Source organism: Dermacentor andersoni, chromosome 4 (assembly GCF_023375885.2).
Source record: "Dermacentor andersoni chromosome 4, qqDerAnde1_hic_scaffold, whole genome shotgun sequence".
Classification (NCBI taxonomy): domain Eukaryota; kingdom Metazoa; phylum Arthropoda; class Arachnida; order Ixodida; family Ixodidae; genus Dermacentor; species Dermacentor andersoni.
In genome coordinates this window covers 44,825,335-44,853,229 of record NC_092817.1, presented here as the reverse complement: position 1 = coordinate 44,853,229, position 27,895 = coordinate 44,825,335, and the positions used below count along the sequence as shown (strand labels likewise).

The 27,895-nt window shown below is 47.3% G+C and overlaps 1 protein-coding gene across 3 annotated transcripts in view; it reads left to right on the top strand.

The window, feature by feature from the left end:
• LOC126537031 (dachshund homolog 1-like) overlaps window positions 1-27,379 on the top strand; it is a 245,232-nt gene extending 217,853 nt beyond the window's left edge. For 2 of the 3 annotated variants that reach the window (XM_050184144.2, XM_055073656.1), the window contains exons 11-12: window positions 3,206-3,268; window positions 23,604-27,379. In XM_050184144.2, coding sequence (XP_050040101.1) covers window positions 3,206-3,268; window positions 23,604-23,629 — 89 coding nt within the window. In that variant the 3' untranslated portion in view covers window positions 23,630-27,379. The remainder of the gene's footprint in view (window positions 1-3,205; window positions 3,269-23,603) is intronic. The other variant, XM_055073657.1, reaches the window with a different exon arrangement.
• Window positions 27,380-27,895: the final 516 nt, after the last annotated feature.

Here is a 27,895-nt window from a genome sequence, read left to right as displayed (position 1 = left end):
GAAACAGTGAGGGACCACGCGGCGCGCAAGGCGCACACGTTAACATGTTGCCGTCGAGCTCTCTTTCCCGGAGCCTGGAACCGTGGAGGCCTTTGAGTCAACTCGAGAGGAAAGAAAGGTGAAAAAAAAGGAAGGGGGGGGGGGGGGGTGTTCTGCAGTGCATTCCGCCAGTCAGAGAGGGCGCGAGAGAAGAAAAAAGAAAGGGTCGGACGTAACAGCTGTTCGTTTCCGAAGATCCATTAGCAAGGTGCTTAAGGGGATATTAAAATAAGCCTGCGTTTCCTCGACGCGCTCTGTGCTCGCGTTTTCTTTCGCTTTCCCTGCGCATCTGCGTCACTGCCGTTTCCGCGACTTTGTTTCAGTGGAAGCTGGGAAGAGAGGGGAGAATAATTTTTGCTTTTGCCTCGGCGTGCCCGCCTGCAACCTTGTTGCAAGCTCCGTTTAGTCTCACAGCCCCGGGAAAACGCGTTCCTGCTATGCGACTGCGTCTCCCACCCTTTCATTCGGAAGAGAGCGGTAATTTGCGATGTACGCGGGTCGCTAAGCATTGCTTTCTACTTATCCGGAGTGTGGCAGTCTTGGAACGGCCGCCTTTGATTTTCGGTCTGCAGGCGTACGCCATCGCTGGGAGTGTTTTTCGATGCTCGATGCACTTGCGATGCGCGTGCTCTCCTTGATTGACTGTTTTACTCGGGTAGCGTCTATTCATTGAAATTCGATAAAGGAATCAATTCGCAAATAGACTAAGTGGTAGAGGCGTCTGGTCGCTGCTGAAGCGAAGGAAGGGAACAGTTAACGCGACAAGTGTTTGTGTTAGTTGTCTTGTTAGTTGCTGGCCCAGCTGACATTTCATGAATACCCTGACCTCTTACGCCTCTTGACCAATAGACGAACTGTCCGAACAAACCTTCGTCATGATCTTGTGTTTTTGTTTCGGGCCTGTATCTAGATAAATGTATATTCTCTTTGGGAGAAATGGTCACCAAAAGCAAATCTTTATGTACTTAGCTTACGGCCCATAATGTAGCTTCAGAATAAATTGTCTGCAATTTATGTCGAAACTTGCACCTTTAAAAGAAAAACCTATCGTAAAAAAATGAAATAAATTGCAGTTATCGAAACTTACGAACGCCTCGACTAAGCGAGGAAAGCAAACTGAGATGATGTCGTAAAGCTTTTCTGCATGACAGTAAGCGCGGATCGAGTCGATTTTGTCACTAAGCTTCGTCTAAAGCGATTGGCCGCGCTTTTCGTATAGGCAGAACAATCGCTCCCTCCGCCCCCGATTGATTTAGTTCCTTAGCCTTAATAAGCGCACAATCTGCTACAACCCAAATCAATAACAGATGTTATCGGCAGCACCTGCAACTATACTTAAGGTGTTCGGGAAAGCAACTGCATCCCAGCTATCTAGCTTATCTTTACCGTAAATGCAACTGTTAAAACATTTGCGAGAATCAGTGCGAAGGCTTGTATGACTCAAAGTTAAGGATTACGTCTTGACGCTAAGGACGTGTCGTTCTCTCTTTCTCTATCTGTCTTTCCCTTTCAGGCTCATTTCCAATTCAGCTTCTGTCACCGTTTCCCCTTTACAGTCCTCGTTTTCGTTTCTCTTTCCTTTTTCTATTCCTGTCTTTTTTTCTCTGATCTCCCACCGCAAATGTTGAGGCGGTGGCTTTGACGACGACTGCTTCGACATCTTGTTCACGGGAATCCGTTGGCCCAGTGGGACGACGGAGCATTTGCATGGGGTTCCGATCGTTTTCCCCCGGAACGGATTGAAGCTCGTTTAAATAAGGGATATCCTCTTCCCTTTGCGCCCAGAATGCGGGATAAGGGACATTTATTGTTTTTGTTTCCGCTTCTTTCTATCTGTACAATTCTCTGTTTCGTTCCCTTTGCTCCCAATCTCACTCCACATGCTCGCTTTCTGTTTATATTCGATCAGTTATTTTTTTCTATTTGTGTGTGTGTGTTTGCGCGCGCGCTTCTCCCGTCTGTTTGATTTTCGAAGCTGCGTAAATGTTCCGCCAGAGTTCGCTCCCGGCGCCATGTGGGGCGACAGTTTTGTTCTTCAGATGTACCTAACGACTCGCTCAGATTTGTGTATTCGTTTCTTGGAACTGTGCTTTCGCTTGTCTTCTTAAAAGTAAACCACAAAAATAAAGCGTAGTAAAAGGAATGGCGGGGAATAATATTTTTTACATAGTTGGGAAGTTTTGTAGCCCTGCAGGCTCAAAAGAATACGGAACACAAGGAAAGAAAGCGTCGACAGCTGTTTCACTCTATCGTCGTAAGAACCGCGAACATTTGTATTTGCTTTAGAAACGTACATTAGCGCGTTGTTTTTGTGCTACTGGTATAAACAAATACTAAAGAACATGCCTTATTTTGCATTGCTTTATTTCTTAGAAAGAAAAAAATAATTCCTTTGTTTTTTTCCCGGTGAAATGTAAGCGTTTCTAGATCTCTTCCTTCTGGAAATGGATAAAGGTTGTAGAATTCCTTCCGCGCCTGCGTGGTAACAGGTACTGCCATGGTCCTTTCTTTTCTTTTTTTTGTAATTGATATGGTATAAGGAGATGTCGACGCACAATTCAAGGCGCCGGCTACTCCTTAGCTCTTGAATGGGTCTAGCTTACAACATATGCAGGGTTCAAGATTACATATCGCATAACCTTTTCATACAGGCACCAGAAAATGTCAAGCAACGTTTTAACAGTAACACTGTGACGTAAGAAGATCATTCAGACAAAAAACAAACAAACAAAAGAAAGCAATCTAATTCGTGTCGTAGGTGCATAGGGATGAAAAAGAAAATATGGTCCGAAGTATCCAATGGTTTCGACTTTTTGACGTCTCCCGCATGTACATACACACACGCGCTCCCGTGCAACGTAGCAGATACACACGCCAAGGAAGCGCTGATGCGCACAGAACAGATACAGAGAATGATTGTTTTGCGTGTGGGTTCCTGTCGCATGCTACGCGTTATAATATGTTAATTGGCTTTATTAGATATTCTATATTGTATGTCATGGGAGCGTATGCACGTAAGCGTTATTAACTCCGTTCGGTACTCGAAATATTGCGACCTGAAATATTTTCCTGAGAAATACAAGCTGGGGGAGTGCTGGTCAGATAAGTCAGTGGAGCTCTGAACGTCACTTGTGTACATGAGTGCGTCTTTTCTTCTTTCTTTCAGAACATGTGGCATCACCTGACGCAGAAACAGAGCGTCACAGCAGACAAGAATCTGAGAAAAAAGGTTTGTTTGTTCGTTTGTTTGCTTGTTTGTTTGTTTAACTCTTTCACTAAGTATTGGTGGCCTCTGGCGTTGTTACTTCATATTCAAAGTGGCTTCTGTAGTCCTTTTTTCTATATGCGAGCGTGACTATATACTGCGCTTTTATGGGTTCGAACTTTAATTCGTCAGAGATTACCACTTGCGTATCGTGGCACTCTCGCCACATATAAATTGCGGCCCCGTAGGTTCTACCCATCTCACGTGGCCGCTTCTTATTACCGCTTTCTTGGTAGACAAGCTGACGAATGAAGCAGTAAAGTAGCGAACATTTCCGCGCATGTGGCACTTAAGCTAGAACGCAGTCTGCCCTTGGGGAAAATACGTATTTAATAATCAAGCATTTATAGCAATTTAAGTACGAAACCACAACCCGCAAGTGATGTTTCTTGTCCGCTCTTGCTTCTTTGATCCGTTCTTCGCTGGAACGTGAAGTCTCTCGTGTGATGATCGACAGCGATAATCAGACGCAGACTAGAAGCGACGTAGGCCAGATGGACAACGAATGTTTATATATGTAGACGTTTACATGCATGTGCATCACAGGTGAACCAAATGAATGAAAAACAGAACAATAGAGCAAGCTCTATCTCACTCTTCGACTGTCTTAGTGATTGTCAGAGCCCAGATTACGGTATGGTGCCTCGCTGATCGATCGGCAAGTCTGATTACAGCTCAGGTGCCCTTTAATTAACTTGCATTGAACGGAGCCTCGCTGATCTACGAGCAATCCTGATTTCAGCCCAGACTGAGGGATAGGATATCTTCCGGATTAATATAGCTCAAACAAACAAACAAGCAAAGAAACAAACAAAAGGGGTGGTAGCGCCGTTGGCCCGTCCCTCAGATGCAGTTGCCACTGAGAATCGAAAGTTTGGTAGTCCACAACCCACAGGGATGGGCCTACTCTTGAAGTATAGGTATTGAAAAACGAAACTATTTTCTCTCTTTCTACAACTACGTTTCCCATTGTCACGTAGTCAGTCAAGGCTTCAGCGAGCAACGCTAGGCACGCACAACTTATTGCCAGGTCAATGTGAACATCGGCGACGTCCTTGTCAAGCAAAGAGTTCGGGAGACGGCGCCGTAACATCGCGTGTACCAGATTCACTCGAGGTTTGCTTGTGGGGACAAATTATGACCGTCGGTGCAACCCGAAGCCGGTGTTTTCGAGACCACGTTCTCCGAATACGTTTTGCGCGTCATTACGGAACACCCACGGCGTGCACTGTCAGTCGTCACTCGACACCACGCGAACTTTCCGACCACTGAAAATATACATATATATATATATATATATATATATCCAAGTGGTTGTTGTCCGGACGAGCAGGGGAGCGCGCCCCGGCCTCGTACACATAACGCGGGGGCAACTCGCGACGCTGTGAAAGTATACGTAGCAAGCCTGCGGCCTTAAACCGCAAAATAAACGTTTGCGCATTTAATACGCGGATAACTACCTAAGGACAAATGTATTATAGTCTTTCCCCACAAAGTAGAACGCTTAGAATACATGCCCGCTTAGAAGTTGCCGAACTATTGAGAGAAAGAGAGAAACGAGGAAAATTAGGGAGGTTTATTAGGGATTCGTCCAGTCTGCTACCCTGCACAGGGGGCGACAAAGAAGGGACGATATGAAAAGGGAATACAAATCATGCGTAAAGGACTTAGTGCTCGAACACACAGTGCTGTCAGAGCCTCACATCTTGAACGATCAAGCACGGTACACAGAGTCCTTGCATCTCCGCCCTGTGGTTATTGGGTGCACGGGCTTAAGTCGTGAAGGCGCGATGATTTGAGGTTCTGACCGATGCCTTTATCTCTTGCCTCAGTAGCAACGCGCAGAGGTCAACGACACATCCTTCTTCTTGCTTCTCACTTGTCTATATCTTCCCACTCGTCTATAGCTGGCGTTATATAGGCAGCCTCTCAGCAAGCAGAGAGCCAGCCCGTGGGCACGCTCGCATAGCATCACGAAGTCAACGACGCCAGAATTATAACGGGTCATCCATAGCGCACGGGAAAGACAAGCAGGTTCACACGGGGCGACGCTTCAAACTGACCGTTTACGACGAGTAATCGTGTGAGCAAGGCGCGCCACGTCCGGACATTATGGGCGCTCGGCGTTTCTCATTCTTTCTGCGCGTTTTCCTCGCGAGCTACCTGGCTTGCGCCATTGTATCTTTGCCGACGCCCGCGACGAACCACGGTGCACTGTATGGCTAGTCGGGGCAGCACGCATAGCAGCGCCAGCGCTCGTCGCAGCCAGGTGGGCGGTGCGGGAATCTAATTAGCCGCGCCAACAGTTAATCAAAGGAGAGCGCCGTATACCGGGGCCCCCGCAGAAGGAGCGCGTCTTCCCACGCGACCCTTGCTTGCCAAGCGACCCCGTTGTTCCCAGGCGTCCTCCAGCGGCCAGATTCACAGACGCTGTCTGCTGCTGGTTCGCAAATTTCCGCGCTCGAAAACTGTCCCGTTATTCTGGTTGCCTTCATTTACTTTGGTCCTAGATTTTTTTTATTTATGTATACGCTTATTCTCGTGCTCGTTTATTGTCGTTTCTTCAGGCGACCGTAGAATATGCGGGTAGGTTCGTTGTTACTAGGGGACTTGTGTAAACCTTCCCGACACCGCTGTGCCCACTTTAATAATTTGCTTACCCGCCGCGGTTGCTTAGTGACCATGCTGTTGGACTGCTGAGCACGAGGTCGCGTGATCGAATCCCGGCCTCGGCGGCCGCATTTCGATGGGGGCGAAATGCGAAAACACCAGTGTACTTACATTAGGCGCACGTTAAAGAACATCAGGTGGTCAAAATTTCCGGAGTCCCACACTACGGCGTGCCTGAAAATCAGATTCTGGTTCTGGCACGTAAAACCCCAAATTTAATTAAGCTTGCACTCTGCTGACAAGACGTTAGCGCGGAACTGCGAAATAAAGCATGGCCGACATTGTACATTCCCTTACACAGCAGATATACGCGAGTATCTCTTTCTTGTCGAAAAGACGGGGCTAAGGGTGTTTTTCACCTTAGAGCTGACTCATCGCTGGCCTACTGCGAACTGACAGATTACGGGGAGGAATTTAGCACTTGTTCAGCACCAGTTTATTGGGTTGGTACAGTGAGATAGGTAGCTCTGTTTGTAGAGTGGCCCTGCGTGCTAGAAAGCGTTAAACGCCAGCTCTGCGGGGGTTCAGCAAAAGTTAGTCGCGACGCCTAATGTATGAAATGAGACTATACATCCCCCAGAAGTTTTTCGTCGACTCTTCCTCATAGCAGGGGGTTCAAGAACTTTTGCTTCCCGAGCATCATGCATGCAGGGTTTGCTATGGCAGCTCCGCAGGACTACTTTGACACCCTCCTTTCGTTTCCCGCCCTGTAAACAGAACGATACACGAGACCTTCCTTCTGGTCCCTTCCTCCATCGGGTGCCAGCGCGGGTGTGTGTGTGGGGGGGGGGGGGGGGGAGAGAAATCGCGAAGCGCGCCGCTAAAGGCGGCTTTGGTCCAACGCCGTCCCGCAAACTGCTTTATGAATAAACATGAACTCTTTCGCGTGGGCCCATCGCGCTAAGCTCCTGCCAGTATCGCCGCAGTTTAGGCAGCGTCCTCCCCGGCTTCTCCGCGCGTTGGCGAGAGACGTCAACAAAAACAACTGAGTCAACAAGTCCGCGAGGAGCGCGCATCGCATCGCGCCACCGTTGCGTCGGTCGCGCCGCGGCGTCGCATCGCGCGGGGCCTTGTTTATCGAGCAGTCACCGGCCGTTTGTCGCGTTCAGCGCACCTCCGCTGCCTCTCCCCATCCGCCACACACACACACGCACTCCTGTTTGCCCAGGTCCTGCGCGAAGCCCGGTCACAAGCACGCGCTTTGGCGAGTGTGTGTGTGCGCTCTTGCTGCATAGCCCCGGCGAGCACGACGTAGGCGCGCGTTTTGTCTCTTGCGAGCGCGACGCCCCAAATGGCGCGGATGCGCCCGGGCCTCTGCATCCACTATAGCTGGTGATGGATTCGAAGACGTGCCGATATGCAAATGCTAGGCACGCGATGCACGCGCAGCGGTGGGGGGGGAACGTATCGCGCAGACCAATCTCTGGAATAATTGGCTGCGCTTATCACCGCTGTTCACGTCGCCAAAAACTCTCGCCACCGCGTCGCGCCGGGCGCTGGAAGCTACAATAAAAGAGGCTCGGCCGAGGAAAGAAACTCGGGTTGGCCTTCTCTCCTCGTTACTGGTGCTGCCCGAGGCACTCGTCGTATGAACGATGACGAGGTGCGTTTTTTTTTTACCTGGCGCTATCGGCCGTGTTATTAGCGCGCCCGGAGCTAAAAGGCAAGCCGTGGCTGCCCGAGACGCGCCACTGCTGGGCGCCTGCTATCACGCGCGTAGAACAGTATGGCGCGCCCGATGTGTTATACGAAGGAGGCATTATCGCGCGCTCTGCTTTTGTTTGACCGAAGCCGGGTCTCTTGCTGCTTCGACAAACTCGCCCTTAAAGGACCGTCTTAGCCACTGTATTCTGTCGGGCTTATTTTTTAATCATGTACCGTGAGAAACAATCGACGTCGACTGTGACCCGCGTCGTGCGCCATCCTCTTCTGTATCACCCTTTCCTTTACCCTCTCTCTCTCTCTCTCTCGTTCCCTTCTTTCTTTCTTTTTCGTCCGGGACGAAAGCGCCTCTAGCGAGTGTTGTAGTTAATACCTTGTATGGCCGCTGTGTCGTTTCTCTCAGCGGATCGCTCGTCGTCAGAGGCGTCCTGCCATCCTCAGCGTATTAGTATTGCGCGTTGTCTTTGGTATGCACGTGGTCAAGCTGTGTCGCCAGGTGGTGTCGGCAATCTTCAGTACCTTCCTTTGCAAATTTCCGCTAATGCCATCACACACCAGTAAGTCGACGATAAAGGGGTCGCCTAATTCACAAAGGCAGATTTTATGGCGGAGCTACACGTAAATAGATACGAAATAACGTACCCCAGTTTCACACGTCCAGAGGACAGGTCAGCCTGACTGACACGTTTTTACCTGGCTCATTCCTATTTGGAAACAGCGCAAGCAAGCCGCAACCCTCGGTTTGATGCGCACCCTGCAGCGCAGCGCGTTCGTTGCTCGCTAAAGCCACGCAACGGAGGTCGCTGAAGTCGTCGCTTCAACGCAGCGCGCGCCGCCATTTCTAGTTTATGCGCCCGTCTTACGGCACGAGAACGACGCTATTACGAGGCTAACGCTCGAAGGGGCAAAGCGGCGCGTACACGCGCAGCTATATGTGAAAGGGGCAGCTACACAAACGCGCGCAGCCAAGCCACGCAGGCAAAGACAAAAGCGTCCGAGACAGCGGCGAGGCTACGCGGCGCGGCGTAGTTGGAGCCATCTGGTGCGATTCGCACGCAATTACGAAAACATCCAGCCCTCGCTCTTCATATGGGGACGGCTAGCTCGTTTGCCTCTTCGGGGCATGGCTGCCTTGCCCCGGCGCTCTCGTTCCTGCGCTTCCTTCTTTATTGTTTTTCTTTTTCTTTTTCACCACTAGCTACGGCCGCTCATTTCCTCTCGCTGTCCATATTCCATCGCCCGGCGTGGCCTCTGAAATACGCTCTCCAGATTGGAATCCATTAACTTCGGAAACCCAAGAGCGCCTCCCTTTTACCCTGCTCGCTTGCCCGTTTGCGAGCGTGTGCTGCGGCGCCCTGCCAGGCAAACATTCAGCGCCGCCGCCGCTGGCGTACTTGCAGAGCGGGCGCGGCGCGTCTCCGGTGCTCATCGACGGCTTTCACGCACTCGCAAGATGGGAGAACTCTGTTTTGACAGACCCACTACGAAAAACAGTCATCGAATGAGAACGTACTTGAATCGAATAATAAATTAATTTTTTTTCTTTAGCGAGCCCATGGGCTTGACGAGGCGAAACATTACGAACGCGGTGGATGCGTTTGATGTCGATTTGTGCTCGCCGCCAGCGGCAAAGTGTTGCGCCTTAAGTTAGACCGAACGAAGCTGACGAATTCGAGCATCAATTTAAATGACGCAGCTATATTTAATTAAGGAGATCAATAAGTATATGTGCAGTTTGCGTATTTCTGGGCGACCTGCATTAGCTATTGCGGTGCTCTGGTACTGTACTTGTGTCGAGTTCTTAAAGCTAACTCCTAACGCGCGTTCCTGAAAATATGAAAATGATCTGCAAGAGTGCAGGCATTGCCCGTGGCTTTTTATTTTACTTTCGAGTCTCTCCTGCGACAGCTAGCCTTAGTAGTGATACATTATGAAAAAAGAAAGAAAATAAATTAACGTGTCATTGCCATGTAGTACTTAAGTAAAAGAACACGAATTCGGTCATGTCCTATTAGATGGCTCCATTACAACTCTTATTGCGATCTTTTTTTAACATTTCATGCCACTGAAAGCAAGCTGACCTCAGTCAGCGACTGTATAGTTTCGATGTGTATCAGGAGGATGCACCGGCACAATCATTCTCCTCTCTTATTTCTTTCTTTCTTTCTTTGTTTCTTTGTTTCTTTGTTTCTTTGTTTCTTTCTTTCTTTCTTCCTTACTTTCTTTCTTTCTTCCTTTCTTTCTTTCTTCCTTTCTTTCTTTTTTAAATGTATCTAAGGAGAAGTTGGTGCCTATCTGTGGTGCCGGCTACTCCTCTTCTCTTACGTTATAGTTAATCGTCGGGAAGTTGTCAGCAATCACCAAATCTCGACAAATAAACACATGAACGAACATTCACGTACTAAGTCTCAGTACTGCAATATAAATAAATGTTCGCGCAACAGAAGAGTTCACATAGCATAAATACAACACCGAAATGTTCACATGCAACACATGAGTTCACACAGCATAAATGTTCACAAAACCAAGATGTTCACACAGAAGATGTTGGACACGTAAATGCCGCACTCTAAATGCAACAAATACAAATGGTACATCAACACGAAGACACAATGAGCATTTAATTAAGAGTGCCTGTTAATAATAACAATTCGAGCAGCAGCTGTTGTATGACTTAGTATTTTTGTGATATTTTTGATTCCTCCTAAATTCTACTAAGCCGCGCGCAGCGATGGTCTGAAGCTTTCTTTCACCATGTGTCGTTTGCGTTCGTTGTCTCCACCATGTGTCATTCGTTCGTTGCCTGGGTTACCACGACGTGAACAGACCATGCTGTACCGTCTGTGGCTAGGCGTTGCATTTACGAACTCGTATGTTTTCCTTATTGGAATGGCCAACAGCCCCACGTGCGCCACATCCAACATCGATGAGACGCTCGCACAGATTTTCTGTTTCTGCCCGCGATATAGTGCTCAGAGACAAGTGATGTGCAGAGTACTGGACCAGTTGGACAGTCGTCCACTATCAGAACTGAAAGCTTTAGGTCAGTACTCCGACAGAACATCCATGCTAAAGGCCTTACTCGCGTTATTAAGGTTCCTGCGGTCTGCGGGGCTTCACGATATACTGTAAGAACGCCGCCCCCTACCGCTCTGTAGTGTACGCGGTTTCCTCGTGCTCGTCTACATTTCTTTCTATCTCCTCCTTTTGCTCTCTCTTTTTATCCCCCCTTCACCCTGTCCCCCGTGCAGGGAAGCCAACCGGAACTTTTTCTGGTTAACCTCCCTGCCTTTCTATGCATCCTTTTTCTCTCTGAAGTTTTTCTATTGGCTATGGGCCTAAACTTTTTCCTAAGGATAGTAGCCGTCTATCCAAGCCATGTAGATTTTTCTAGAGGTTCTGCGGGGAGCATCGTGATTTTTACAGTGTAGAAGAAGACGTTCTATGTCTTCTTCAGCCTCTTCACACGAGCATGTAGCACTGTTAGTTTTTCTTATCCTGTGCAAGAAGCTCTTTGTACAGGCAGTGCCTAGTCCAAGCCTATGAACTGTTGTTTCAACAGATCGACTAATTCTGAACGGAATATTGAATTAAATTCCAGGATCTATATTAACCAAGTTTCCTTGGATAATCTACCACATAGTTTGTTGAATAGACATCGCGCATCACTAGGCTAGAGGAACTAGTAATAATTCATTCTCTTGATGTGCTGCACCTGCCCTGTGATCAGCTGTTACATTTCCTATAATTTCACACTGACTTGGAAAGTTATGTCACACCACTGGAAAGTTATGTCGTGTCGTAGCTCTTTCGCTATGGCGTATGTCTTCTGTATTTCGTATGTCAATGTGCTGTTTGCTTTACTTAAACTTATTTCATTTAAGCACATCAATGAGGTTTGTTAGTCACTCAGAATTACCCAGCGAAGTGGTTCTGACTGCTGACATATGTAACGTAAAGCAGAAAGTATTGCAGAGAGTTCTTCCGTTGGGGACGTTGTAAATTGGTAAAGCTTATAAGCTCTTTTCTCTTGGTAGGCAGGTATATAAAACGCAGATGTACAGCTTTGTTTCCAGCATGACCCATTCGTATACACGTGAATGCGATCTACGTATTTAGTGTAAAGATGTGATAAAGGATTGCTTTGTCGCAACTACGCGCATATCACATTGACGACCTACTCCAGGAATTGAAGTGACTCTTTCTTTCTTTCTTTCTTTCTTTCTTTCTTTCTTTCTTTCTTTCTTTCTTTCTTTCTTTCTTCTCATCCCTTATTTCCCTTTCCTCTATGCTGCGTAGCAGACCGCATGCGCCGTCTGGTTGACCTCCCTACCTATCCTTCCCCTTTATCACTCTCTTAGTTATTCCTGAATTCTATGTGTTACTTTATTGCGCTTCAACACTTCGAGGACCTTTATTTGGAACAAGATAAATGTGCATTTCGATGCGATCTCGTAATGACAGAGTAACAGCTGAAAATAGAGGTCACGTGCCCTATAACGGCCATTCTTGGGAGCTGCCACGTAATTAGAACGCGCCAGGTTGATCTCCCTTCGTTTTGTAAAGTGATGCCCATTTATACTATAAGTTACTTTCTTTTCTATAAGTTACTTTCTTTTCAGCTTAAAGCGCTGTTTATATTGCTTTGATGACCACTCATTTAATTCGATTGTTCGTCCACGCAGGCTTTCTTTAATACTTGAAGGCAAAAGGGAAACTTTAGTCCTTCAACCTGTCTATACCAATAGCTGCATAAGCTCTAGCACAATTGAGTGTTTCTTATCTGCCAAATTCGGAACTTTCTATGCATTTTGTGCGCTACATGCGGCATAAAATTTGGAGGACGCGTAAGCTTCACCTTTAAGAGTGGAACGCGACAGCATTCAAAGATCCCTGACTACTTCTCATGATTCCCGGCAACTGCAGCTTATGCTTACCAAGAAGCGCTGGCGGCAAACGTTATGCACCAAGGTGAGCTTTCTGATAGAAATGCGGCCTCTGGCGTGGGCCGCTATGCGGCGAAGGCGAGCGCCATCTGGGTGTGTTGCAAAGAACCGTGCGCGCCGCTTTATGGCCTTTGAGATTTGCGCGCGCCATCATAGAGCGGCCATGCCGCTCTATGAATTGTAGAAACGCTGGAAAAGGGGTTTGTGTTTTGAGTTTCCGCGTAACTGAATTATGTTTTCACGTATATTCAAATTACAGTCCGGCGCTATTGTGTTTGTATGTCGTCTGTAAGTCGTACCTTACGATTTTTTTGACGTATATTACCTTGAGAAATTCAATTAGTTCAGTAACTTCCTGGCGCTACATGGAGGGCTTGCGTATGTGTGGTTCGAAATTATTTTCGCCGGAACGGTGGTTGACGCCGGACACGGGGCCCTTAACGCTTCGCATCGTCTCTTGTCGAAATAAACTTTTTCTAAACACAATATTGTCTGCATGCATCAAAATTATTGTGTGCTACTAAACGATGTTCTTTTTTAGCTGCACCAAATTTTTTTAAATATTGCCTATGGCAGATAGCACAATTCTAACCCTAGATCTAAATTACTCGATGAGGCAGCCATTACTTCTACGAGAAATCAAAATTTTCAATTCAATGAATAGGGTAATTACGCTAATTACATTTTTAATTAATTACTTCACCCCACATATTTCAATCTACGAATTATAGCCACTGAGTTAGCACGGCGTATCCGCGTGGAACGAATTCCGGGGTACTAATTTTCAAAGTGTCCGGCGAAATGCATAGGCGCTCCAGTTACTTCTTTATGAAACGGTTGTTTTATGCATTGAAGCACAAAAGTAACTGGAACACCCATGCATTTCGACAGACATTTTGAAAATTAATATATCGGAACTGGCGATGTCCAGATAATTCGTTCCAAGCGGATACACCGTGCGAACTCAGTGGCTAGAATTCGTAGATTAAAATATGTGGCGTAAAATATTTAATTAAAATAAATTAGCCTAATTACGCTAATTATTCAATTGAACATTATGATTTCTTGTAGAAGTAATGGCCGCCTCATCGAGTAACTTAAAGATCAAGGGTCACAATTGCGCTATTTGCCATAGGCAATGTTAAAAAAAATTGGTGCAGCTAAAAATGAAACGCCCTGTAGAATGCTGTGGTTGGACGTGATTTCGTCATTTTATAACGAACTCAAATTTAATCAACTGAAACCTCTTTTATGAAGTTCTTACATAAGCGCAGTTATCACATACGCATTTGTTGCTGTGTTCAACCGGCATAGCACCGGAGTTCTGGCAAACAGTCTTTCTGCAGCTGAAAAATGTTAGTGCTGGCTTCGCCTGTTGCATTTATGTGCAAGGAGAAGCACGCTTTCCGGTAGCACGCAGTGTCGAAGATTAATTGTCGTGCGGATCATTTCCGTGACTAAACAATACAATGAAATACGAAGCAATTGATGTGGATTCTCTATTTCTGTAGCGTGCTGTGCATTGTTAGAGACTACATGTATAACACTACGTCTTGCAGTGTTCAACCGTGCGCTGTCGGCGTGCGCATTCAACGGCCCTGTTACTTCCATTTCGCACTTAATCTCGGATTCCGCACTGGAGTCGAACTTCGCACGTATTATATGAGTTTTGCGAAACTAAGCACGCGAGTTCGTAATAGATATCCTCGTCCCGCGCTGATAAAGACATACCGACGTTAAAATAGAACGCAATGTGCCGTTCGGTCTCCTATTGGCAAGCATGCCTATCTGCTAATCGTAGTCGTGATCGTGATCCCTTCAAGAATGAAATATTATTCACAGAGTAATTGTGCATCACTGACAATGCTTGTTGTGGGAAGTTAAAAAGAAAGTGTTAAAATATAAAACTAAATACTATCGCTCTCTTCAAAAACTACCATCCGTGTTGGGTGACGATGTCAAATGTAAGCGTGTGTAGTAAATGCGATATAATTACGCGCTGGTCAAATCCCTTCGAGCAAATTTATGTGAAAGAAATCAGTGCAAAAAAAAAACAGTTTTGCACTGATGGGTTTCTCTCTGTATTTCGTCATTTATCAAGACCCGTTGTCTTGAGTACTGTACAAGCATGTACACCTCTCACGAGGTATCTTTCGTAAATGTCATGGCAGTACACGAGTGGTTCAAGTGTCTGGCGGTTGATGTGAATGTTAAATCTCGATGAGATAGAACGTGTCCTTTTCTTTAGAGCTCTCGCGTTTTAACTTACACACATCCTCGGCGAACCACGAAGAGCTAGTTTTGTGTTTGGAAGTAGTTTGCCAGCAATTCACGCTGCTATGACAGTGAAGAAAAGTACCTAGTGTCAAATAAAGGCGGGAAAGAAAGTCTTCACCACTTTCGTTCGCCCTCTGTTCGGGCAAAAAATCTGATCCCGTTGCTCCCGGGAAACTTCACCTCAGTTTTCACACTCCTCGCCTGCGCCATGCACGCTCGCGCACGACTTTTCCCTAATGTATTCCCACTCCGGTGCCATGGTACTGAGCTTCCGACACGTACAAAATAAACGGAAGAAAAAGAGAAAGAAAACGAATAAATAAAAGAGAGAGGTAGAGAGAGTTTCGACTCCCACTGCCGCCACCGAACCAAGTTTCCTTCCCTTAATATGAGACTCCTTCCACGTATTTTCCTGTCCCCGCATAACGCGCCCATCCGCTGGCTGGCTCGCTCGCTGTAGACTGCGTGCCTTTGCTTCTCGCGCGCTCTCCTTGCCTTTCTTATCCTTGGCACACGCGCGCCGGTCGCACTTTCGTTTCTCATTTCTTTTGCACGTGTGGTTCTAGCCGCCTTCGCGTGCTGGCTGTTTTGGCCGGTCCCTGTTCTGCATAGAGCTGTTCGGCTGAAAGTGCGCGCGAGGGAGGGTGCCGGGCGGAAGAGAGATCCTACGGCGTCTGTGCAGCGCGGAGCCCATTTCCCGCTGTTCGATCACTCGAGCGATCATTAATCATTCGCCCAGCCAGGGACGGAAAGGGGAAAAAGGAGAGAAAAAAAAGGAGAGAGGAACTGGGAAAGCGGAGTGCATGCGTGTGGGTGTACTGCGCACAAACAAAGGGTGAAAGACTAAGAAAAAACAGAGAAAGACCACCGACGACGACCGAAATGAGTGCGGACGAAAAGGAAAAAAAGCAAGAAGCGGGCGGCTGGCGTCGTCGGCGTTAGCGTCGGAAGCGTCAACACGGCCAGACGCACACACATTAAGCGTAAAGGAAGGGTGGTATGCCCGACTGAGGAAAGGGAGCGATTTGGAGCGACTAAACAGGGAAAAGGAAAATAAATTATAAAAAAAGAGTGAAAGGTTCGCGACGAGGAATTCGCTTGCGCCTATTCTCCTTTTGCCCTGCTCTTTTAGTTTTGCGTTTTCTTTATATGGTTCCTGGCTGCAGAAACGTCTTCCGTTCTCGTCTCTTGCGCCACGGAGACTTGTTTGGGCGCGTTGCGTCACCGACGGCTGTTTCTTGTTTGCTGATGCTGCCGTTACGCTGACAAAAGCACGAGAAAGGAAAACGATCGAAAACAAGCCGGGGAAGAGTAGAGTATACTGCTGTTGTTGGAGACAGGCGGTGCTGGCGCTTAGAGGCGCGTGAATGTCATCGTTTAGCCTGAGGGGGTGTTTTGTTTTCAAGTTCATGACGTTTCCGCATATTTCTTTGCTCCGTTGGGCTTGTTGTCTTGCATACTCTATTAAATTGCGACACTCGAAATGTAGGGGTGCCGAAAGTCCCATTTGTGGGCACAAAATTCATTTTTCGGAGTTGTAGCAATAAAGGCTTAATGATATAGGTATAATATGAGCGACAGCTCTACTTTGTGTGCAACAAAGCTAAGGCAGCAGCAGGAAGAAGATCGAGAAATCATTTATGTGCTTTGAGAAATGCTCGTTTAATGGCTACTTTTCAGGATGAAAGACTTGTCGTATTGCGTAGCTCCACAGCTGGTGCATTCCCGGCGCTTAATTATTGGAAGTTAGCTGTAGAGAGAAAGAAACAGAACGATAAGTAAGGACAGGTGCCCTACATTGCGGCTGAGAGAAGCGGGAAGAAAAGAAAAAAAAAGGAAAGAGGCTAAGGAGTCACGTACGCGCACACACAACAGCGCTCACTATACAATCAAAGGCGGTCGCAAAGCCCAGTCGCCTTTAACAGTGCAGGAGGATTATAGAGGCTTTATAAGGTGACGACCGAGTCTATGGTCCTAATACATTCTCTTTTGTGAGCGCTCTGTCGTTCAGTCGACTTAAAGCAGCACTCAGAGCCTGTGTTTCGTCATCAAAAGAAGGACTTTAGGCGTGGACGTCTACTATTGTCTCGACGCAATTGTAAAAGCTGCACGAGTCTTCATCCGTTATGCTAATGCGAAAACAAATATCGCTTGTAAAGGCGACGCCCTGCCAGAAGCGACGCAGTAAAGTGGCGTCGCGTTAAGGTAGACTAGCCGGTAGCCGAATGCGCAATGAAGGGTCATGAGAGCAGCAGTCAGTCACTAGTGAGCACACTCTGCTTAATTCATTTCATTTCATTTCATTTTATTACCTTAAAGGCCCCAATAAATGGTGCGTTACATAAGGGGTGGAAAGAATAAAAATACATAGTCACAATAACAGGAAGTTTTTTTACATTTTCGACGAACTTCGATGGGCACATAATGACAGCAACGTCGTTAGGAAGGCCGTTCCAGTCTGCAGCTGCGCGAAGAAAAAAAGAATTTGAAAACGTGACAGTGCGTGAGCGTGGACGGGCAACCTGTAGCTGATGGCTGGTGCGGTGAGATATGCGTGTAGGGGGAAGAATACAAGGTGCGATGCGCAATGTTATAATGTTGAGTAACTAAAGAATGTACACGGAAACGCTTGAAGCTAGTGCGAAATGTATCAAAACGCGTTTAACACCATGTCGCCACGAAGAAAAGTAGGCCACAATAATTGTAATGCAGGTAGCATCTTGTTCTTAATATTTTCCCGCATTATTTCAACTCGCAATACGGCACAGGAGTAAAGTGAGTGAAGACGTGGATTCTTTCATCATTGGTTATGCGTCCAGCGATGAAAGTTTGGTGGTCGGCTGTAGTGGAAGGCCATGCGGCGAAGATGGCGGGTGCGATTCGTGGGAAGGCCTGAACAAGTTCAGATAATTCTGCTTCCAGAACTGTGCTGAGATAGAAAGGGCTGTGGTCTGGAGGCCTTTGTGAAAGCTCATCCATCGCGCATAGCTGATGTAACAGGGGCATTCACAAAAATACTCCGGGGGTATGACTGCTGTGACCTTAAGAAGCCGCATGGTGACTTGCTATCTGTGATATCTTACAAGTGAGTTAGCCCTATCTGAAATCGCATCCATGGACAGGGATCTTGCAGCCCAAGTACAGGCCGCACAAAGTTTTTCCGAGCTTACTGTACTCTCCTCGTTGCAATCGAACATCACATTCATAGTTAAGTTGTCGCGGCGATGGAGCTGTTCATTCTGGAATACGTTTGTGTTATACTGTGGAGGGCATCTAGCACAAGGCAGCATGCGTATGAGCTAGGAATATCTACCAGATGAGTAGGGAGAACGACAGAGCACAGGTCGCATCTCAGAGATGACACCCACTCCCGTAGCTGATATAGAACTGCGCACAGAGAAGGCGTGCTTTCGTTTCACGGCTGACAACTGCCGAGGTTTCCGGTGACTCGCAGTGTCGTGGAAACGGAGATGCTGCGCAGGGTGTACAGTAAACAGCGATAATGTTAGCTGTGCGGTGGTGCGCCAATCTTTCGGCACGTGCTTACACGCAAGCTCTCAAATCATAGTGGCCTCCAGCAGGTGACGCACCGGGACGCACTGCTTCCGTGCTCTAGACGAATCTGACGGGTTCTGGGCACTTGGTAAAGATCGTTTTCCCTTTCCACAGTCATTTTCATGAGTTGCTACCTGCGTTTTGTGCTCCAGTATGCGCGCCTGCTTGGTTCTGTACGCGCAGCAAGGCGTCAAGGGACCATTCGTCCCGAGCAGTTACGCTGTTTCAGCTTTTCATTTTGATTCTGCCATTATTGACTCGATGCAAAAAAGGCCTCTTCGCTCGTTTCGAAAGACAGCCAAAGCCTCCGGGGGCTAAGCTTGCGTTAGACTGGAAAGGGTGCTCACGCATGCAGTGCCATCACCGGCGGGCCCCACTCGAAGGCCCTATAGGCCTGTGCCCTATAGCCTAGGAAAGAGGCCCTGGCGGCGAGATAAACTCGGCCGAGAGAGGGCGACACCTCCGCTGTCCCCCGTGATGAATGGGTTGATGGATGGCGTGCTCGGCGGAGAAGCCGAACCGCCGCTTGCTTGCTCAATGTTGCCAGCAGCGACGATCAAGAGGTTTTCTCTTTCTGAAACGAAACGAACCTGACCCGAGAAAACTGCAGATGCAAAGAACAAAAGCTCACCTCTATTGCGCCTGCATGCCTGCTAGCTGTGCGGGAGGGTGCGCCGTCAGGAGCGCTCAGGGAGATTATGACCTGAGAGCGAATGAAGAGCGCGCGTGCACAATGTATTGTGTCCGGGTTTCGGTGAGCGGAGAGTCACTGAACGCAGTGGGGAGGAAAATGCATCGAATGAAGAAAATAAGTGTGCAGCTCGCCTTTTCGGATCCTTGCATGGCAATGAGATGATGCATTGCGGATTCCTGTCCCCTCTCTGTTTTCGTTTATGGACGGAATAAAATGAGAGCGCACTGTTCGAACAAGCGTCCGGGTGGGAGAAGGTTCGTTCGTAAGCACGTGACAGCGCGAACACACGTGAACCTATGTCCCAATATTTACTTAACAAAATTTGGCCTAGACAGCTGTGAAACGGAAGTAAGGTGATGTTGATTTTACGATCCGCTTTGCTGTTGCCAGTGCAGAGAAAGCAAGAGAAGATACAAAGAATTGGAACGAGGATTGAATCCTATTTTATAGCCTACATAAGAGGAAGAGGAGAAAGAGGCGTCGTAAAACCTAGCAAAATTGCTAGGCTATATAGCGTATACGAAGCTCTGTCACATATAGCAAAGCGACCATCTCGAGGCCGTCTTACTGGCTACCGTGAACTCTTCTAAAGAAAAGATTCGAAGGATCGCCTTTGTATTTCAACCGTATACCGCCCTTAAATGTATCTCCTATAGAGGATCACTTATGTTTCTCCAATAAATCTACCGCGAAAAAAAAATTCTAGTCTGCTAGTTCTTGCAATGTAGCTAGCAGATTTTCTTTATTGCAATTCCAGCCTCCACTTAGCTTTTACTTGTCTTCGTTCGAGCACGCTCAGCGTTACGTACAAATAAAGCACTTTGACTCGAGTGCATTGGTGTAGCGTTTGCCCTCTGGCTATCAACGCAGTCGCTCCTAAGAAGACCGTTAACAGCGTCGCTCGTAACTCGTCGGGTAACCAGATTGGGTGCACTAAAGCGAGCGTGGAAGAGCTACACGCGCCGCCACCGCGTCAAGCTCTCGGTATTGTGTGCTCGATATTGTGCGCCCGAAATCCGCGCGAGATGCGTATACCGAATTTCCTTTTGTCTTGGCGAGGCCGTCGACGCCAACGCATTTTTCTTCCAGATGCGCTCAGCTGGGTCTGGTACACGACACGCGCAGAGCGAGCGCTGATAGAAAACAAGGGTGAAGAGAGAGTGAGTGAAAAAAAACGAAGACTGAGGCCTAACAGGGAGCCGAGAAAACAAAATCGTCTGCTCCTCCAAGCGTTCCGGAGTAAATTGCCCAAGCAGACGACGCAGCCTGGGCTTTCGTTAAAACAAAAGAAGGCCCCCTCCCACCGTTTTGGGGAGCAAAAAGAACTTCTCGGCACGCTAGACTCGCCACCCCTCGCTGGCGCGGCCGCTGTGTGCGGGGCATTAAGTCTTTCCTAACGATGACGCCGTCGAAATAGCAGAAGCGCGTGGATAACTGCGCGTTAAGCAGCTGCGGAAATGCACGCTGGCGGCGGCGGAGAGCGTGGCGGAAAGTGGAACAAGAAAAGTAAAAAGAAAATTAATAAAAAAAAAAATAAAGGACGTGGAGGAGTCGGACGTAAGCGCATATAGGCCGCCAGTTTCGAGCTAATTGTTTTGTTTCCCCCGTAACACAATCGCTAATTGTGTTTTTAAGAAGGGTGCTGAGGGGAGGAGGGGGGGCAGAGCAGAAGCGCCCCGGAAAGTCGCGGCAACGGCCGCGCTTGAATTGGAAAAGGAGAAACGAAGAAGAAGCAAATAGAATTGCGTGGGGCGTGCGCTCGAGCAAGATGAAGAACTGCAGCGTGCAGGGCATCGTCGTTTCAATACGCATGACGAAGCAGCTCGGTTAGTTTATTTATGTGCATATTCTTTTGTGCGCGTTTGCTTTGGGCCGATGTTCAGAGAGAGTACGAAGGAAGGCCTTCGGGCACGAACACGGTCATGCGTGAAGTGGTTGTTACCGCTTTTAGTTGTTTTAGCTGTCCTCTCTAAATCGAATTAATAGTCCCTAATTGGGACTCGTGGAAACGCTTGGTACAAAGGGGACTTTCTACTGCTGCTGCTGTTAAAAACGGACGACATTGTCGGACTACTAGCTGTTCGGCAAGCGCTTTGCCTTATGGTTATGCCTTTAATGTGGCGGTGCTACAGGGACAACGAAACAGCGGCATTGTATCGTTTCTGAATAGGTACGCGTGCCGAAGCTATAGTGTGACAATGACGCAGTGTACAGTAATGTAATACACACTAGACTGTTAAGGAGAGCCGTTACTGTAACTCCTGATCAGCTACGGTCTTCTGCAATCAGCAACTCTATATTATAATGTCGCACCAATTAATGAATGGTATCAGCACAATACTGAATAGTTGGCGTCAAGCACGGGCATTTCAGTACGTTCCCAACTACGGCAATGGACTTGGACACGTGCAAACATAAGATTACGACGCCTGCCTAGCTTCCGACGTTCTGAAAGCGTGCAAATTCAAGACATTTCCAACTCGTTTGGAATGTGCGGAGTCATTAATGCTAAAGGCAGCCCCAACGCAAGCACCAACGACGGCTCTAATCATAAGCAATGTAGCTTTCAGGATTCAGACTCAGAATACACATTTCATGAAGTTTAGACACCGGAATGGTTACCTCCCTTTGGTAATCCCCACCCGTTCACAACAGCGCCATCTCATTTCTTCAAGTTAACCATTGCGAGATCTATGGCTTCAGGCTTTAGAGAGAGCGCATGCTTGTCTACAAGCCGTTCTTTCGGACGACCAAATGGGCGTCCGCTCTGCTTGAGATACCTGCCTGCGCTTCTGGTTGGGGAAACGTTCATGCGGAACCGCTATGAATTTGGGTTTATACGATGCATCTCTGTGTAAACGGTTTCAATGGCTCTCGGTCCCAGGTCTCGATGGCCGGCACATTTTCTCGCACCAACTGTGAATCACTGCTGCTCACCCCACTCCCTCCCCTAATGGGACGGCACGCACGCATACGTGGCGAATGCCGCACCAAGAAGGAGTTTTTCGAGCCAAAACTCGCCGAATCGGCGCCGCAGAACGGGCGTGTTTGTAACGACGCTGAGATTGGAAAGCGATCCCCCGCGCTTTTCGCGCCATATAATCCGCGCGCCCACATCGCCTGCGAAGAAATCGCGCGCGCGCGCGCGCTCGACACGAACCACTCTTCAAAACGACTGGCGCTGCCAGCGTCGACGACGGTGCGCGGCTCTTACCTGCAGGTTTAATGGCACTCGCCGTTGGATTAAGAGAGACGCCGTGTTGCTGACGGCTAATTACGAGAAATGCATCGTTCGGGTTCACCGGGAGTCTCCCGCTTTCTGCAAAACAGCTCGCTGACTGCCGGCGGCGGCTTCGCTTCGAAAGTGGTTTAAAAAGCGCGGGTTCTTTTGCGGTGAACTGCCGGCGTTTCGCGGCATTTTTTTCCCCTGCCCCCTCCGTCGACATCGTAAAGAGTGCCTCGCGTGGTCAGTGGCCAGTGAAAGAAGCATTTTTCAAGTTTTACTCGCGGTCCCTATACGCGAACACGTCGTTGTATTTATAAACTCATTACGGGCAGTCTGCTCAAAATGCCTTTATTCTCCAAATGATGTGGTGTGCCATGTTTTGCACTTGCTAGCGGTATTCCGTTTCTTTTATTTTTCCTATCCTTAATTACCGTCTGCTGCGCGTATTCCGTGCATCCGAAATTGCTCAGAACGGAAAAGTTTCGGAGGAAACAAATTACCCATGGCTACCGAGGTATCCGCTTTATCTAGATATGAAATTTGCAGTTTTGGTACTTGTTCAGAATCGAAGGTTTATCATCATGGCGCCTCAGAATGAGTAAGATGCTTGCAATATTCTACAGTTATTGTTCAACAAGAAATTGATGAAAGCAGGAAAATTCGGGGGGCTAGAGGCATCTCCTGCATTCAGTATTCGCTCTATGTTGACTTGCTCCTTTAGTCGCAGCGGATTTCATCAAAGTAATTGCGCAGCAGCCGCGCATATCAATACAATAATCTGCTTGCATAGCCCCGTGCTATCTACCCCATGACGAACACCTCATCGGGCTGTTCAACACCCTACCGTGTTCAGTGTACTGCTGTTCCTGAACACAATAGAGCTCAGTGACGGATTGTATAGTCTATCTGTGTGTACCTCCGTATGGACGCGCCCTCCGTATTCTGTGTCCTTTCTTTCTTTCTTTCTTTCTTTTTTTCTTTCTTTCTTTCTCTCTTTTTTCTTTCTTTCCTTCTTTCTTTTTCTTTCTTTCTTTCTTTCTTTCTTTCTTTAGATCTCTTGACCTCATTCCGCCTGCGTTGCAAACTGGATGTGCTTCTGGCTGTCCTCTCTCGTAGAGCTCTCCGGCTCTTCTTCCCTTCTCTCACTCTGTCTCTTATGTGTGGTGTAACCACTTGATTAGAAATCTGAATGCTTTCACTGACAGAGCGATGTTATATTACCCGAACTAACCCGTCGCTCTCTGTTTGTTTTATCCCTTTTCCCTGCAGCCGAGTCCACGACGCCCATCGGCTAGACCGAGGTCACCTTTGCCTCCCCTTGCGCGCGTCATCTTTTTCCCTTCTCGCATCTCTCCGAGACCTGCAGTCCCCGAACCCGCCCTGACCGGAGCCCGGTCAAGCCCCGTGAACTCCCACACGCAGCCAGCGAGAGGGCGCCACCGGAACACTCGAGCTGTGTGCGGTGACTACGCTTAACAGACCGTTCACATAGCCTGCGGTGCCGCGTGTGCTTCGGGAACGTGCGTCTACCAACGAACGCTGCGTCAACGTTCGCGGTCACCGTGTCCACCTCCGGCTGGCTTAGTGAACGAGCAGCGCCGTGGTGCGGCGGTGGTCCTTGCGTGTACATACAATGCCACCACGTCACTACTCGGAGGTACCCTGTGTGTTGTCTCCCCTGGTCGAGTCATGAACTGTTTTATTCCCTGGTACTGCGTTTTTGTCATGCTTCATTTCTTCTTTATTATTGAGCCTCTTTTTTTTTAAAGACAGATTTCTCGATCATGCCGTTTCTGCCAATCTCCACTGCAGGTGATCTCTCGTGACAGTTTCTCTTTAAGCACTTAGTCATAAGCGTTATTTAATTCAGGCTAGCCCCTCACTGTGCAAGGAGCACGCATGTGTATCAGTTCGGCAATATCTATTCTGAAGCTCGTATGACTACTCACAGAGGGCGCGACAGCTTGCAAACTAGGAAAATTTTCGACAAATCGTGCCGCTACTGCAAAGTGAAGCCTACGAAAGGTTTTACAAAAGTCACATACATAAAAAAAAACCTTCTCTTCATCTTCTTCACTCATCGGGTCGACGAAATGACAGCTCCACGCACTCCTTGACACATAACTTTTTGTTGTATTCTACCTTGTCATTTGTATGTGGACATCATATATCTCACTTCTGACTTTGGCTCTATGGTGTTTCGTCCTTCGCCTTCCAAAAGCGCTTGCGTTTCGCGTTATTTATGTTTGGTGTTAACCGATATATTGAAAGAGAAAGCGTTGTCGCACTGTTTATGAAGTTTTCGCGTGTGTGTTTATGTGCGTGCGCGAGATTTGTGCGGTGTGGCCGGTTGAGAAGACAAAAGAATTGTACGCTATCATCTCCTCCTCGTCGTTTTCAGATCAGGCAGGAGGTGCCGGTTTTACGAATCGAACGACTGAGTGTGTGTTCTTCCCCCTCTCAACTACCTTCCCTTTCTTTTTGTTTTTCGTAGATGCGCTGGTGTCGGAAGATCCGGTTCACCTGTGTGTCCGACTCATGCGCGTTTGTAAACAGAAGGAAACTGAGACCCCTTACGAAACCTCGAAGTCTGTTGGTAGATAAACGACAGGCAATGAAATACATAAATCGTTGCGGTACCGCGATTCTGCTTTCGGGGAGTTCGAGACAGTTTTCACTGATTCACCAGAGCAAAGCCGCCACGCCCACCCCCGGTTTCATCGCTTTTTTTTTATTTGTTGCGGAGTAGAGCGCAATTGTACGACACCGTACGTAATGCGACAAGCTAGCGTTACTGAGGACTTGTACATTCTGCTCGTGTTGACGTGTTCGAGGAACTGTGTGATTACGTCGCGTGGAACACTGTTGTTGTAGCGGCTTACCTAGTTGTGTTCAACTGTGTGAACAGCACCCATGTTCTTTTTTTTTAATATCTGAGCAAATGTGATGCTTTTATTGACATGTCAGTGGGCCGGTGTACACTCATTCTTACTTCTGTTGAAATTTTCTTCGCGGTAAAATCCACGCTTGCTCCAGAACCCAGAAGCAGCTCTTTCGACGCACTTGTATGACTTCAGGAGTGCACGACAATTCCTGCAACCATAACAACGCTGCAAACGTCATTTTAAGTACGTCGTTTCTCTTCTCTTTCTTTTTTGGTAAAGCAGGCTGTACATCGCGCGGTAAATATGTAAAGGCCTCCACTCTTAATGGAGCACTTCAGCCCAAGTTCGTTAGACCGACGGCTGCCAGCTTTCGTTGGCGGCAAGATTACCATACAACGCTTCACGTATTACGAAAGTAAATTTCAGAGCCTCAATATAGAAAAAAAAAGTGTATGTATACGGAGCGAATAAAAAGAGCACCATATTTTCCGCCATATAAGCCAAAAAGCCCCTAAACTCCTACTTGTAGCTGAGAACCAGTACGTGAAGCGAATTTGGCGGCTCGATAATTCGAACCAAAACCTCGCATTACACATATGCTGTATTTCACGGTTACGTTTACACATCACACGTGCACAAAGGCACAAAAGCTGACACTCTCGAAGATCCGAGGCCTTTACCAGATCCGACTTATATATATATATATATATATATATATATATATATATATATATATATATATATATATAATTTTTTCCCCAGATCTGCATGTGTTGCGCAAACGAAGGCAAAGGAGCGAGTACTGTGGCGCCTCCTAGTGAGCTTAGCTGACACTGAAACGACGTTTCGGATTTCCGCGAGAGAACCTTCACACTTCGATCGGTTTCAAAAACGTTGCGCCATCTATCGCTATCAGGGTTCAACACGGGCAATTGACGTTTGCTTTTGTGCGTCTGTCGATTGCACGCCCTGAGCAGTTTATGAAGTGCGGAAGTGCCGTGAAACGACACTTGACTTTGCATGCAAGCCGATTACTGGTCCCATCAGCTCTAAACCCAGACATTAAAAGGCGCCATCATTAATTTTATTTATTGTTCTCTCTTTTTAATCAATAATATGCAAGAAGTGTTAGGCAGTTCATTGCTTGCTACTGTGTCTGTCTGATGCCAATTATGGTCGGCAATTATTGAATGACTTTTTTTTTATGCTAATCGTAAGTTCAAATGAAGTGCGTTGCCTAACTTCATATCTCCATTTGCTGTTTGCTTCAAGGTTATGTTGCCGCCTATGCTTGCTCTGACCCGACCTTAAGGTAAACAAACGTATGTGCGTCGTACATGAATCTCTACTGCCATAGCTTCATTAACGCAAAATGCCCACACCGAGGTAAAACGGTTGAAGGAAATATGTCTTAACAGGTCTGTGTCTCTGTGATTGCTACACATTTATCCAAATGGAAGCAGCTTTCAGTATTTTTAAAACTCTTGGACTTGATGTCGCGACTAGCGCTTCAAGAGACGATTGCGTTTTGTGACCTGCGGTGCACTGAGTGCGAGAAATCATCAATTGGCGTTTGGAATGCACAGCAAATTCAACTTATTGTGTTCTTCTTCTCCCACGCCTTCTGAATACATGTTCTCTAGCATACTTGTCGTTGTTGACAATTATTATCGTTATTATTCATTACAAGCTGTCATCGACAATTCCTCGCGTACTCGGCTCACTCCATGTTGCTTCCAACCAATACCAACAACGGCGGAGTCAGCTAGGCCTCGTCGTTTTCCTGTGTCAATGTGCGGGTGAGGTTTGTGTGCCATGATAGAGACCAAAACGCTGTGTTGTTCCCTTCCGCGCTAGGAGCGCTCGAGGTTATCGTATGGTCTCAAGATAAATAAAACACAAATGGTTTGAAGGAGTGTAATCACATAAGAAGATGTATTTAAATGACATCGCGTGTGCGTGTGTGTGTGAGAGAGAAAGATTGAATTATGTATACTCGCCTTAAGTAGCGTCTTGTTAATGGCGTGTTACGCGGTAACGGAGTCGTTGAAAGCTTGAGAGGCGACAAAAGATACAAAGAAAGATGTGAAAAATTATTGAATATGTGTTTATTTCATTTCTTTTTCTCGAGTTCAAATATAACATCATTTTAAAACACTGCTTGGCGAGTGCATTGTCTTTCTTCGAAGGTGTTGCTGTTGTCACGGGGACACGAATACATGTTTGGACAGACTAGAACTGGAACATTGAGCCATTCGTATATTTACCGCGAATGCGTCTTGTACCCGTCAGATAAGGGGCAACAAACGCCCAAACTCATTGCTGCAGTACCTGCATTAAACAGGGCCGCATGCGTGTATTTGATGCCCCTTTTTGTTCATTTCTCCAACTACCTATGCCCTGCGGTATAACGGTATAATGCTTTCGCATTCCCACACGCAAGCAGTCTTAAGTGTCTCCGCCGAATGTTTTATCGTTATTCGTTGTCTTTTGCTGTATAACACAAATAAATGGAGTAGCCGAGGTACTCTATGCCTCGATATCTCCACAGTAGCTCATATATATATATATATATATATATATATATACGGACAGATTTGCGAGGAAACAGCCCTAGAATGCTTGGGCATTAAAACAATAGAGACAGAAAGGGATCACCAAGAACGGACATAACAA